Raw genomic sequence first — 13,696 nt, forward strand, 5'->3', positions numbered from 1 at the left:
GATTTTTTAAATATGGATATATTTTAAAACCTAAATCGAATTGTCGGATCACCGTAATAACTGGTTTGACTACGGGTTGGGATCGAGTTTAAAATCATTGATTTAAAAACAAAAATATTTTAAATACACAAAATTCTTACAAATTAACAGTATATTTGTTAAGTTATTAGTGAAATTTTTTTTCATAAATAATCCATGCTTGCAAAGCGCGGATCAAGATCTAGTATTTTTTTTAAAGCGAAAAGTAAGGAATAGACAATCAGGAGCAACTATCAAAAGTACAGTTTTATAGATTAAGAGAGCAAGGACTACAACAGTTTGGATTATGAACCTTAGTTCTAGTAGCGTAACTCTATACTACAAAATCTTAGATATCAATCCCTGGTTCTAAGGTTTGGATCCCCTTATTAATTGAAAACACTCTCAAGTGAAAACGTCATAATTTAATAGGTTAAAAATATGATATTACTAAGATGACGTGTATTGATAAATCAAATGTGGTTCAATTTCACCTAGAATATAGTAAGAAGTAATTCTTAAATCTTAACCAAATCTAAATTCAGCAAGATGGATTTCTTAACCAATTTTTGTTTATACTTCTTTCGTTATTTATTGGTATTATTTTTATTTTTCTTTTGCAGCTCTATAGAATTTGTATATAATTTTTCAATTTTCATCCATCAAATTTAAGATATTAACCCATTATAATAGATTTCATCTGAGCCATAAAGATTATGAAAAAATCGAGTAACCTTTAAAAAATCTTATGAAAGTAAAATTTTGGTTGCGTTTCTCTTGTATTTTAGCTATGTTTCTTGCTTCAATATGCCTCTTAAACCTGATGTTCATTTGGTTATGTTACTTTTATTTGATATTATTAATTTGTGTAAACTATCAAATTTAACGTTATTATAACATATTTTTTTTAGTAGACATCAAATTTAATGTTTTACTATATTATGAATATTAAATTTGTATAATTTGACATGAATGATTGAAGTGCACTAACAAGCTAAATTTTTGTACTAGACATGTGTTGTGTAGACCAATACACTAGATTATGTATGACACCAATAGTATCACAATTTCAACATAACACAATTACAAAATAACACATTGCACGAGTTCAATATAACAAAAGTTCAGACTTATATAGCCGACTTTTGCAAGTGACTACCTAAAGAGATGAGTTTAACTTACACAATTTGAACAAAGATGATCAGGTAGTTTGCATTTAGTTTGCATTTAGAGCGACTATATTCTCTCAAAACACATTAAGCCACATAAGAAAACATAAATAGATCTTGATCAAAAACTTATTAGAGCAATCTTCAAACATCAAAAACTTATTAGAGCAATCTTCAAACAAAGTTTCCATACATTAACGAGAAGCATAATAAAACAAGAAATTTAATATCCCATATGTGTAACACATAACTTGTAAAATTCATTCATAAGTAAGAAATTTATAAACACACATGAAGGAACAAGTAAATCTTAAAATTCATTATGGATATGAATAACATGAAAATATACCAAAATTAATTTACAAGGTATACTTCAAACGAAGTCTGCTTTTTAGGTTAATATTGAAACTATAAATTACGAAAGAATACTTCAAACAAAAGCTGTTCGATGTTCAAACTTCATCTGAAGTCTTCTTATGTAAATTAGTAGGCTATTTTGTAAAAAGTTTGAGTTTATTAGAGAAGTCTACTATTTAACTTTTTGGTTAATGTTTTGACATTATTTCAAACACAAAACTGACATGAATAGACTTTATATGACATTTCTCCTCAGCAGAATATATCTTGAAGTCTCCTTTCAAAAATTTAAAGTTTGGCCAAATGAAAAATTAACCTCGCTTTTAAGGAGACTTCAAATGAACTATACTCGTTTACAAATGATAATTACCATACTTCAAATGAAATCTCCCTTGAAATTGTTAATTTCAAAACTAATATATATCATCTGCTTTCGTGACACATATCTGATGAAGACGAAAATCAAATGAATAATTACCTTAATATGGTGTGATTTCGTATTTAACTTTTTCAAGCCCCCACATGTTTGAATTTCAGACAAAACAAACCAAAAATTATCAAACTTGAGAAAGTTCAATTGGATTTTGAAAACTAAAATATGAGAGTTTTTGGATGAAATTGGGGAGACAATGGAAGATTATAGAGTATTGTGTGCAAAGAGTGAGACAATAGATAATAATCAATTGAAGGCATTTAAAGCTTCAATTTTGATTGTTCTTAGTGGTTTGCATAATTAATAACATTATTATTTTCGTAAGTAAGTGAACGTAATAAATTGTTTGAAATATTTGTTTGGTTTTAAAAAAAAAAAGTTAAAAGGATCTTTGTAAATAACTTGATATGTTAGGGATTGTATAAGATAAAAGTGGTAAAATGCAATGACGTGAAAAATATGAATTATTCTTGTGTTTGACAACGAGTTTTGAGTTTTTGCAAATCTTTTGGGAAAGACTCCAAACTCGATTTTAGTGGATCCATTTGAGATCTAAAGACGATATTAAATAGATCTAAAATAGACGAATGAACAGGAGGAATACAAAGGACGATAGATTGCAGGCATAATCGAATGGAGAAAAGCAAATTTTCTAACCATCCGGTCAAGCCACTGAGCGGAAAGGCTACAAATTTGCCGAAGCGGTTACACTATGGAACGAGCAACAATATTATTATATATCTCGATCACATTTATCTTGTCTAATCATAGTAATATGACGAGAAGAGCATAAATAAGTAAATAAAAAACGAGTAATGCGTATATGAGCTTAATTAAAACTATTTTCTCTTTTCACTCGGTTGGATACCAAACAAGAAGAGAAAAGGTGACAAAGGTTACAAACGTAACTAGTGAAGGCACAACAATTTTGACAAGTAGGAATTTAGACACAGGTCACATGGCCCAGTTACTTGGAATACAAGAAACCTGATGGGAAGCGACTTTGTTGCATGATAATATGCTACAAGCCTGTTCGGAAACAGATCGCTGCGTCAGCGATCAAGAGTACAAAAAATCTTTAATATTAAGTAATTTGAGGCTTAAGTATGTGAAGAGTATGTCGGAAGCTATTTCGGTGATCGCTGTTTTTTTCAGCTGTAGCAACATCATCGTATCGCAGCGTCACTTTTCAATTCTCGGCTTTTTAATTTGCCGTCGTGAGCGTTAAATTTTTAGTAACTTATCGCTGCGTCGACATCTTCCCGAACAGGGCTACACTAGAAACGTGACTGAAAAAGAAAACTAACAGTCTTCAACTGAAAAACCCTTACCCTTTTCCATCTCCTCCGAGTCTTTACCCTTTGTTGGCTTGAACCATAAGGCACATATGAGATAAACAACAAAGTTGATTCCACTGAGAATGACTAAAAGCCAATAAAAGAGATCGAGCCGGCCATGGTTGATGTTATCAGCCAACCATCCTCCATTTACAGAAGTTGCAGTGACCTTTTTGACGATTGAAACCAAGAAACTGCTGACGAAGAAGCCTAGTGACAAAGTAGTCAAGAAAAGTCCAGTGCTCATTGTTTTCATTCCCTTGGGCGATTGGGTTATGAAGAAATCAAGTTGGCCAGTGTATATAAAGGCTTCCCCAGATCCTACTAGGAAGAATTGTGGAACGAGTTGGAAAACACTTATGGGCAATATTTTCTGTGTACTAGATTTCGCCACTAATAGACGCTTTTGCTCAACTATGGCTGCAGCTGCCATTCCAACGGTTGATAAGACTAATCCAATAGCCATTCTCTGCAGGCTAGAGAATCCTGAATTATCAATACATAGGTAACGGATATTAAATAAAGATACTCTAAGATAACTAAATAGGCCATATATATTTTATACCAAAAGTGACAAAATAATCTTCATGTTAAAAATTGATAAAATAGTCTAAAATTAAACCATAGACTTTTAAAACAAAAATATCTAAATTCTAAAAGATAAAGCCAGGATTGAAAGAATTAGACTATACGTATGTATGTATATATATGAATGTTTTATGCATCTTATCTCACCTGGTTTTCCTTTCCATTTCTTCCAAAAAGGCATGATGACACGGTCGTAGAAAGCCAAAGTTATAAGAATAGCCGCAACGAAAAACACGGTGAGAGAACCTGCTGGGATCTGGAAGTTTCCAACGTTGCGTCTCATGGTTGAAGCTTGCTCAACTGAGAATGTAATCATTTGGGCATATGTTGTCCAGAAAATTATAGTGGTTGCCCAAATAGGCAAAAGCCTAACCATCATTTTCACTTCCTCAACTTTGGTCACCGAGCTTAGCTTCCAAGGGTTCGGAATTGCGATGCCATCTAGAGTTTGTTCAAAATCTCCTTCGGTAACTACGGCCGCCTTGTCCAACATGCTGCACTCAAGAAATTTTTTAAATAAGAATTTAGTTTAATATACAACTGCTAAGGTTCGTAGTAGAGTAGGTTAATTAGTCATCCCCCTAAGAGCGAAACTTGACCTGAGCACTCTCTATGGAAGATCTCTACTAGATCATTAATGAAGCTAGGAAATTCTACATTAAATTACTTGTTTTTGTTTGTTATAACTGAAATAGACTAACGTACCGAAACTGATCAGTATGTTCAATTCTCAAGCCCTCGGGAGTATCTTCATAAAGATAGACAATGCTTTGAGGCAGTTCCGTTTTTCTCTTCCTAATCGAAGCTGCAATTATTTGAAAAATTTGCACAACGGGACTTCCTTGGCTCTTCTTATAACGGTAACTCTTAGTTCCAGACAAGAAAACTGCAATAGCTATAGCCATAGATACAGTGCAGATTCCATAAGCCCATGATCTTCCCACTTCATCTTGTATGTAAACCAAAACAGTCACAGCCATTAATGTCCCCATGCTAATGATGAAGAAGAATCTGCGCGAGCCAAGTCCAATTTTTTTTTTAGTGAATAAACAAAAATGTTACTTTGCCAATGAAATTAAAAAAAAAAAAGACTTAACCTCACCTGTTGAAGAAGAAAGCCATCTGAGCTTTTTCTTTAGGATCCTTGTCATCAAATTGGTCAGACCCAAAGCCGGAGATGCTAGACTTAAGGCCACCAGTTCCAAGGGCTATAAGGTAAAGTGCAATGTAGAGAAATGTCATTTGGAAAGCAGTGGCGGTCGTACAGGTTTCACCGTGGTGGCATGTTGGCGGACGCAGTTCTGGAAGCTTTGTTGCCACCGCTAGTGCACCGGTTCCCTATATATAGTGTATACAGGATATTAAAACCGTTTCAAACTATTAATTATGAGGTTGTTTCCAGGTTTAATATCAAACATATGTTTAATTCTTCTCTTGATTTTTTTTTTGTTTCAAATATGATCTCAGTTGAAGGCCTTGTCAAAATTTTATATTGAAGGTATATTTAGTTAGCTTATTTATTTTTGACCAAAATAGTTGACAAAAATAGTTTATTTATTTTTGGTAAAATTATGGGCTTTGTATATATTAGGAAACAAAAAATTTAATTTTGAATCGGAGTTTTTTGCCAACTGTTCAACTTACTAAGTTTTACTAAGAAATGATATCTTCAATGGTGCATCAAATGAGAGAATACATTAAAAAAATATTAAGAAAAATCTATTCCTATTATTTTAGGGGACAAAATGAAGATGTAAATAATTTACACAATATTTGAGGGAATGCTATTCACAAACCCATTTTGATGTTATAAATTTTTTATTTGCAAAATAATCCCTATAATTTTGACAAAACTTTATTTTATGCATAACTAAAAAATACACAAAATATATCTTTAAAACTTTTTATTTAATATGTATAAAATGATTAAACTTTAAAACATAATTATAAATAAAAAGTTAGTTAAACACTTAAATATAGAACTTTATGATTCTATAATGATATATATATATATATAAACAATAACATTAAACATACATAATAGTAGACTTTCATTTAGACAGTACTATATTACTATATTTAAACTATTTTGTGTTTTTCTAAGTTTTGGTATTATGTATGTTACTTTTTTTGCAAAACACAAAAATAGTTTAAATAGAGTAATATAGTACTGTCTAAATAAAAATCTACTATTATTTTGTATGTGATTATGTAATTTTATTGATGTAGAAATGTTTTTTTTTTAAGTTTAGTTTAAAATTTAAAATAAGTGAGTGAAATTTTTTGTGCCAAAAAAAAGAGAGTGCAATTTTAAATCTAATCAAATAAAGGGTGCTATTAGAAATAAACAAGAAATTTTAGACCAAAAAAAAGAAATGAACAAGAAGTGCATAAATTAATATTTTAAAATTTGAGAAAAAATAAGGGAAACCAATCAAACCACTAGAGTAAAACTTAAACTTATTTTGAGTTTACTTACTCCTATTTATTTTAAAATAATATGGAATATAAACTATCATCCTTTTAAGGTATCCAGTTATTGGCCATAATGATTTAAAAAAAAATAAATAACTATGTATACATATATATATATATATATATGTATTAACCAAAGCTGTTTGTTTCAGAGTCATACCAAAGCTTGAATTGTTGAGAAAATAGCGATGGTTTTGAAACGGCCGAGGAAGGAGTCAGCTAGAAACCCGCCGAGTAAGCAGAGGAGGAAGGAAGTGCCCATAAAGTCAGTGACAATGTTGGCAGAGTTTGAGCTTGGGAGATGCATTGTCTCCATCAGGTATGTTACCAAATTCACTGCTATTCCCATTGTTGATAGCCTCTCCACAACTTCTATCCCTGCAATATTTTTTAAAAGATATTCTATCAGCTCTGTTATATTCCCATTTTCCAAGATTTCTAGTCAGTCCATTTTACATAAAATAATAATCTTCTAATAATGTTGAGTGTTTCCGGTTTTCACAACCCATATCCAAGTAGTGAATGACTCAATGATTAATACGAAAAACAGGTAAGGCGCCGGTAAATTTAATTTATACACTAGAATTTCGATAATGTTTGAAACTCGCATTACTAAGGAGTCATAAATAAGTTTGACTGTCGACCAATCCATAGAATTTCCGGACTCCAACTATTTATTCTTGTAACGTATACCAAAAGAGATTGTTGCATTATTAAATCCATGAATGAGTCGTGTCTGTAAAAAATCAATTATATTTGTCGTTACAAAAAGTAGGGAACCAATGGAAATGTGTTGTCTCTCAGAAAACAACGAAACCAAATGTGGACAGTCCGGACAATTATAAGAGCAGCTCCATCGCAAGCTCTTCAATGAGTTTTTAGCATTTAAGAAAAAAGAAAAAAAAAATAATTTTGGTGAGAGAACGTTGAAAGATTCTGATTACAGGGTTTTAAGAATCGGTTGCAAACTTAAAAAGACAGATGTCATTGCAGTAGTGTTTCAACTGGTTTTGGAAAATTAATACATAATTAAATTACTATAATAACATTTTTTTTTTAGAACTTTTCACAGGTTGTAACCGATGGAGCTGGCCTAACTAAGACAACTGGAATATCTAAGGAACAAAACAAGAGGGCATAAATTAGAGATCGGCGTTTTTATAAATCCTAAGTAAACACGTGAATCCTGATATCTAATTTCGTGTTCTCTCTCTAATTTTAATATATCTTTTGTGTATTATTCAAATTTTGGAAAGAAAACTATTATTGGAGTATATGATTGGATGAGTAAAGATGGGATCATGGGGAGTCATGTGGCGTGTCTCTTTTCTCTTTATCTTTCCTACACTTAGCGTGATTCAGAACAACGCCATATCATATTTTATATTCAAGACTTATTTCTATCATATCATGTGTGAGTGTGACTGATTTGAGATTGAAACTCTTTTGTTCTTGACCATATATTTACGTATTGTGGAAATAATAAACTTAGACGCATGAACAACCACCCTCGTTACTAAATTTAATCAACTACGTATTGGTAGACTATCACCCTTTACCAATATGTGCGCGACATATGTCTTTTAGTTCATTTTACCATATATTAAATAATAATAATTATGCATGATTATTTTACCCCAAATAACTCAGTACGTTGTGCATGTAGCACGTAGATGAAGATTAGTTTCTAGTAATACATAGATGAGTAAACTTCACGCAGATTTTCGTGATCATGATGGCCACATGAATATATCTAAATGTAAATCTGGACAAATAGTATATCTGCAAATGCATCTATGTATAGTAAAGTACAGAGGCAATATTTTTGGACAAATAGTACATCTACAAATGCATAAATGTTTCTTCAAAAGTATAGAGAAGATACCAGAAATTACTAACCTATGTCCAGAACTTAATAATAATGAAGAAAATAGAAGAGAAGAAAACGAACCAAGAATGAAAGCTGCGGTGATCCAGCCACCGGTTTTGGATTTATCGGCCGGTAGGCCGTTGTAGTCTACGGCATCAGCCACCGTCCAACTCCCTTTGCTCTCCTGAAAACCACCACATCAGTCCCCAGTTCAAAATCTTACAAACCATTAATTTACAAGCGTGAAGAAAAAGATTATCCAAACCATTTTTCTTCTAGTAATGCCTTTGATGAGAATAGCCTTAATTTTCTGCTAAGTGTCCGCTCTTTGTATGCCACAGAAGCAAATAATGATGCAGAGGAAACTGCCCTTTTATAGGCACAAAATAATCGAAAGAGAGAGTATGAGTGCTCCCACCGACCTTCCACTATATGTGATTTGAGACATCACGAAAATGTGAAGCATTCATCACGCCTTTTCCAACTTTATTATCATTTTAAACTTTATATTTTGGAATTTGAGTTTGTTTTTTTTTGAGAAATTTTTTTGATTAAGTTTGGCCTGTTTCTTACCGTTTTTATAGAGAAATTTGGCCATATAACCATAAAAAAAAACTAAATTAACAAACTAACCATCCTTCCCCTTCTCTCTCTTCCTTTTTATTTTTCTTTTTATATCTCTCCAGCCCATAGTCAGTTTCTTAATTTTAGTTTTTTATTTATTATTTCAACAATTCACCCTTTTTATATTTTTCATTTTCGTCATTTTTTCTTTCTATGACTATAACATATTTCTCTAACCCAATGATACTACGCATACACGGAACAATGGATCAGAAAACCAACACTTTCATTTAATCCTATAAAATATTTAGCAATCTCAAAGATTCTCCACGAAGTTCGTTACTATTTTCAACACTTTTACTTATCCACTAAATATTTATTTTTCTTTTTTGGAATATCAAATTTACTACTCCTTCGATAAATCAGAAGTATAAGCTGTGAATTGAATGGAAACTTAAGAAACAAAACTCACAGACAGAAAAAGAAACTGAATGAAAGCTTCGGAAAAAAAACTAACAAACAGAAAAAAAAGTTTTAGGTCTTGTTTGTTTATATGTCACTACATAAAACACTGTAATAGAAAAACTGTAATTATTTTTTTTTTATTGTTTTGCCGCAATATCATACAGCCATCTCAACTATTTTTTAAATATCACATAAATTTAAAATTTAATCCATTATACTTTTCAGAAATTAGATTAAAATCCTATTATTATATATGAACCAACAAGAAACAAATTGCATGTGCGGCCGCAGTACCTGTCAAACCAATAAGTATATAAACAATGCTTTAATCACTTCATCCATCTACACCCATTTTGGAAACGATCTTTTGGCCGAACAGATTTTAATCATCGACTAGAGTTTGATCCGGTCACTTGCATGGATTTATTTATTTTGTAAATTAACATTTATTTCATGTGTTTGATTTGACATTATTATAATACAATCTTGTTGGTATAGAGTTTCTCATTAAATATCAATCTATACTATTAAAATAAAATTCATAGTTTCTTTCATGTGTGATTTTAAAATGGATCATCCTCTACAAAATTGTTTACATTATTTTTGTTGTATTTGTTCAAAAAATCCTAACAACATATTTAATTCTCTTTTATTCCATCCAAAAATTATTAAATCTACACTATATTATTTTAGTACAAATGCACATATATAAAATATAATAATATATTGTTAACTATTTTAGCATAAAATATTATATATATTCCTTTATCTGTTATTAACTAAATATTTTAATTTGAAATATAGATAATATAAGATTTAGATCTAAATAAAGATAAAAATTATTTAAATGATTTATATTATTAAAACAAAAGTCATGACTTCTTTCATGTATAATTTGTTTATTTAAACCATTTCTTAGGAAATATATAAATTTTACATAATTTAATTAGGATATCTGCAAATATATTTTTTTATTCAAAATGCAAATGAATATTTTAAAAAATTCTAACAAAATCTTTGATTTAAAAAAAAAAAGATTATTCTCAAAAATTGTTTCCAAAAATTAACTAATTTAAATTCTAATTATCACGAAATATGAATAGAGATTAAAATTAATTTAGTTTTGATTTATAAAAGGAAATTAAAAATTTTATAAAAATATTAATTACATTTAAAGATAGGAACAATTTAAATTAATTAACTTTTGAACATAAGAAATATTCCTTTTTTAAATATAAAATAAAAATATTAGAATTGAATTACGTAGAATGATGAATGACAACTACAAAATTTATCAAATGACAAATAAGTTATATTATGATAAAATTTTGTTTAAAATTTTAATAGCAATGTGATTAAATAATACCATATAAAATAAAATAAAACATAACCATTCTGAAATTTAATCCATTGAAAAATCAAAAATCACCCGCACGAATGTGCTGGTCAAGTCCTAGTTTACCATTGTAATATTTTGTTCAAAAACTTGTTTAATCGATTTCGTTTGTTATGTTATCATGGGATTTACATTTAATTTTTATTAGGAAAAAAACAAAGTATTATACATTAACTCGTTTAAATCAAGTTTGTACTCTCTGTTTCACTGTAACTGGTATTTTATATAGAAAATTTGTTTCATTTTAACTGATGTTTTCAAGTTTCAATATTAAAAGGCAAATGTAGTTTGATGTTTAAGACCACTTATATTCTGTAGTATGATTTTTATTGGTTGAAGTAACTATAGTTATTGTTGTTTTTAGGCAAACGAGATAGACTGGATAAAAGTTTGTAGCTCATTGATCGGTGCGCAAAAACCTGGAAACCAATTATTCTAAAACAGAGAGAGTTTTGTTACCTACATCATGTATTTTGGTTATAAGGATGTCAAAATTAAATTAGTGATATGTCTATAGATTAAACATGTCGTTGCAATACTTATTCGTCAATATATGTGGTTTCACGTGCATTATGTTATATTATGAGCACTGAGTATATTAAAAGTATAAAAACTCTTTGCCTTATATATTATAAAATCTTCCTGTAGCTAGATATGTTTTTACAGTTTAGTATTCCTACTAAATTAACGTACAATCAGATATTAGAGTTTTTTGTAAATATGATTCAAAACTAAAAGTAGCTCATTCTTCCGGCTCGAACCCACGTGTCGAGAATCAACTCTGAGAACTCCGGGTGTTTGGTAAGATAGTTTTGAAATTTGTAAGGATAGGTGCCAACTTTTGGGAGTGAGAATGATAGGTCTTTGATGCAAGTGGTATGGTATGAGAAGAGTTGGAGAAGGAAGGTTGCATAGGCGTGGGGATATCATGAAAGAGAGGCTGAGTTAATTTTTGGCTATGGGAAATGCCGGTTGGTAGTTTGTTCAAGAAAGAGAAGGGCCAGTAAATCACAAATCAAATAACACTGTCTGCAGTAAACAATCTCGCATATGAAACATGTTGGCGTTTGGCATTGAGACTGATGTTGATGAAGTTTCAGCTGGTGAGATTATTTTGGTTGAAATCACCACCATATCATCCACTCTCTACTATTGATATCAAAAGTAGAGTGAAGAAGCAGTAATTCAACCCAAAGATAGTTCTTTCTGCAACTTCATTTGAAGCATAGATGGCCGAGTAGTAGAAGAGCTTTTGATTTGGCAATAAAAGGAGGCATGTGAGAGATTGACGGCTTTGGTTCACCACCTGGAGGGTCATTGGATGCTTCTATATCACAACAATTCTGCCATCGCCATCAGAGGCATGGTTTGAGAGATGGTTCCATTGAGGGCAAAGTTTAGACTTAAGAGTGGGCAAAAAGGGTTCTTTTATATGTGTTTCTAGAATATCACCAAAAATGGGTTTGTGGCATTAGAGCCAACTAACAAAAGGCCGATGTTTATCCGAATCATTTAGGCCTCAGGCGTTCCAAAAAAGAGTTTGACACTCATTAAAAAGTAGTTTGAAGCTCCTCATTCAAAGCAGAAGAACTCCACGAATCAACAGAAGAAGTAAGAATAGTAGGATTGGGGTTATTTGTGGGTTAGGGAGGGTCAAATGATGGAAAGGCTTTGAGGTTATGAAAAGATGAGGCATGAAGGGAAAAAAGGTTTGAGGAGGGAAAAGTGGGAGGGGAAAGGGTAGGAGAAGATCTAGACCTTTTAAGCGAAGGTTTAGGCGCATAATCTGGGTCAGGATTTCAAAGAGGGGTGGAAGGGAGCAAAAAAAGTGATGAAGTAGGGGTATCAATGATCATGCCGGACTGTGGCGATTGGAGGACAGAGAAGGGATTCTTTGTGAGCTGGAGGGACTGGACAATTGGGTTTGTGGTATTAGTGGGAGGCTTTACAACGGGTAAGTTTTTTGAGGAGTTTGGGTGACGTTGGAAATCACTGGATGAGGCAGTAAATGAGTGATCATAAGCAGCATGGGGGCAGGGCGAGCTTGATCAATAGCTAGTATCTTTTTTTTATAGACAGCTTTGCGAGGAGTTGGACCGGTTTGCATTCTTCTTTGTTGTTTCCTATCTAGAGCCCGTTTCTGCTTGTTTAGGTGGAGTGTAGGAAAGGCAATTTCGAATGATATGACCAAGTTCATGGCAGTAGGAGCAAGTAGGAGGCGTCCATGGATAGTGAACTAGGACTTCAACAACCTCTCCACTCTGTCGCTCAAATTCTACTATTGAAGGCAACAGTTGAGTAAGATCTACCTCAACTTTGACATGTGACAAGGTTAGACTTACTAAATTCTTAGTGAAGTCGTCGGTTTCTTTTGGGTCACCAACCAACCCTACTACTAAGCTTAATCCTTGGTGACGTCTTAGGTCCAGAGGCACACTAGTGAGATGAGTCCAAATCTTTATAGCTTTGAGCGGAGGTGTTGATTTTGAGTGTTCTGAAGCCCACTAGGCTGTGTGGAACATTGAATCGCCCACATACCAGATGCTTTTTTCAAGTATTTTTTGTCTCATATAGTTATTGGGTATGCAGAAAATAGTAGAGCGATTCAGAGGTTTGTTATGGATTTCTAATTTCTTCCCTTTGCCCCACATGTGGTTCAAGACACTTTGAATCTGATGGAATGGTGGAGCTTTGCCATTATAGTAGCAAATGATGAAGCCTTTGTGGAGCTCAGCTGCCTTCTGGAAGACTTCGTCTGGGATAAAGATTATTTGTCTTCCTGAGGGTGATATTGAGACCGGAGCAAGGCGAGATAGAGTCTTGTCCTCCGAAGCTATGATTTTTACTAGCTAGGGCCCATGAGGTAAGTTGTTTGCTGTTATCGAGGGAATGGGTTCTACTACAAGAGTATCACCAGTAGGGTTGGGAAGTAATGGAATTCTAGGGTCAAGGTTTTTTGTGGCTGGAAGAATAGTGTTTGAGGCGAGGGGACTAGTGTTTGAGGCACTAGAGGCTCGGTTTGTG

The 13,696-nt window shown here is 32.1% G+C and overlaps 1 protein-coding gene across 2 annotated transcripts; it reads right to left on the minus strand.

Annotated features, from left to right (window-relative positions):
* Positions 1-2,779: 2,779 nt before the first annotated feature.
* LOC106306928 (protein NRT1/ PTR FAMILY 6.2-like) lies at positions 2,780-8,592 on the minus strand. Of its 2 annotated transcripts, XM_013743726.1 has the most exons (8): positions 8,513-8,592; positions 8,329-8,431; positions 6,538-6,755; positions 5,005-5,240; positions 4,608-4,913; positions 4,050-4,396; positions 3,237-3,800; positions 2,807-3,201 (listed from the first exon to the last, which is right to left on the minus strand). In XM_013743726.1, the coding sequence occupies exons 1-7, from the start codon at positions 8,513-8,515 to the stop codon at positions 3,280-3,282; spliced, it is 1,734 nt and encodes a 577-aa protein (XP_013599180.1). In that variant the 5' UTR covers positions 8,516-8,592; the 3' UTR covers positions 2,807-3,201; positions 3,237-3,279. The 2 variants fall into 2 exon arrangements, with proteins under 2 accessions (XP_013599179.1, XP_013599180.1); XM_013743725.1 differs by having other exon boundaries at positions 2,780-3,800.
* Positions 8,593-13,696: the final 5,104 nt, after the last annotated feature.

The sequence above is a fragment of the Brassica oleracea genome, chromosome C7, assembly GCF_000695525.1.
Source record: "Brassica oleracea var. oleracea cultivar TO1000 chromosome C7, BOL, whole genome shotgun sequence".
NCBI lineage: Eukaryota > Viridiplantae > Streptophyta > Magnoliopsida > Brassicales > Brassicaceae > Brassica > Brassica oleracea.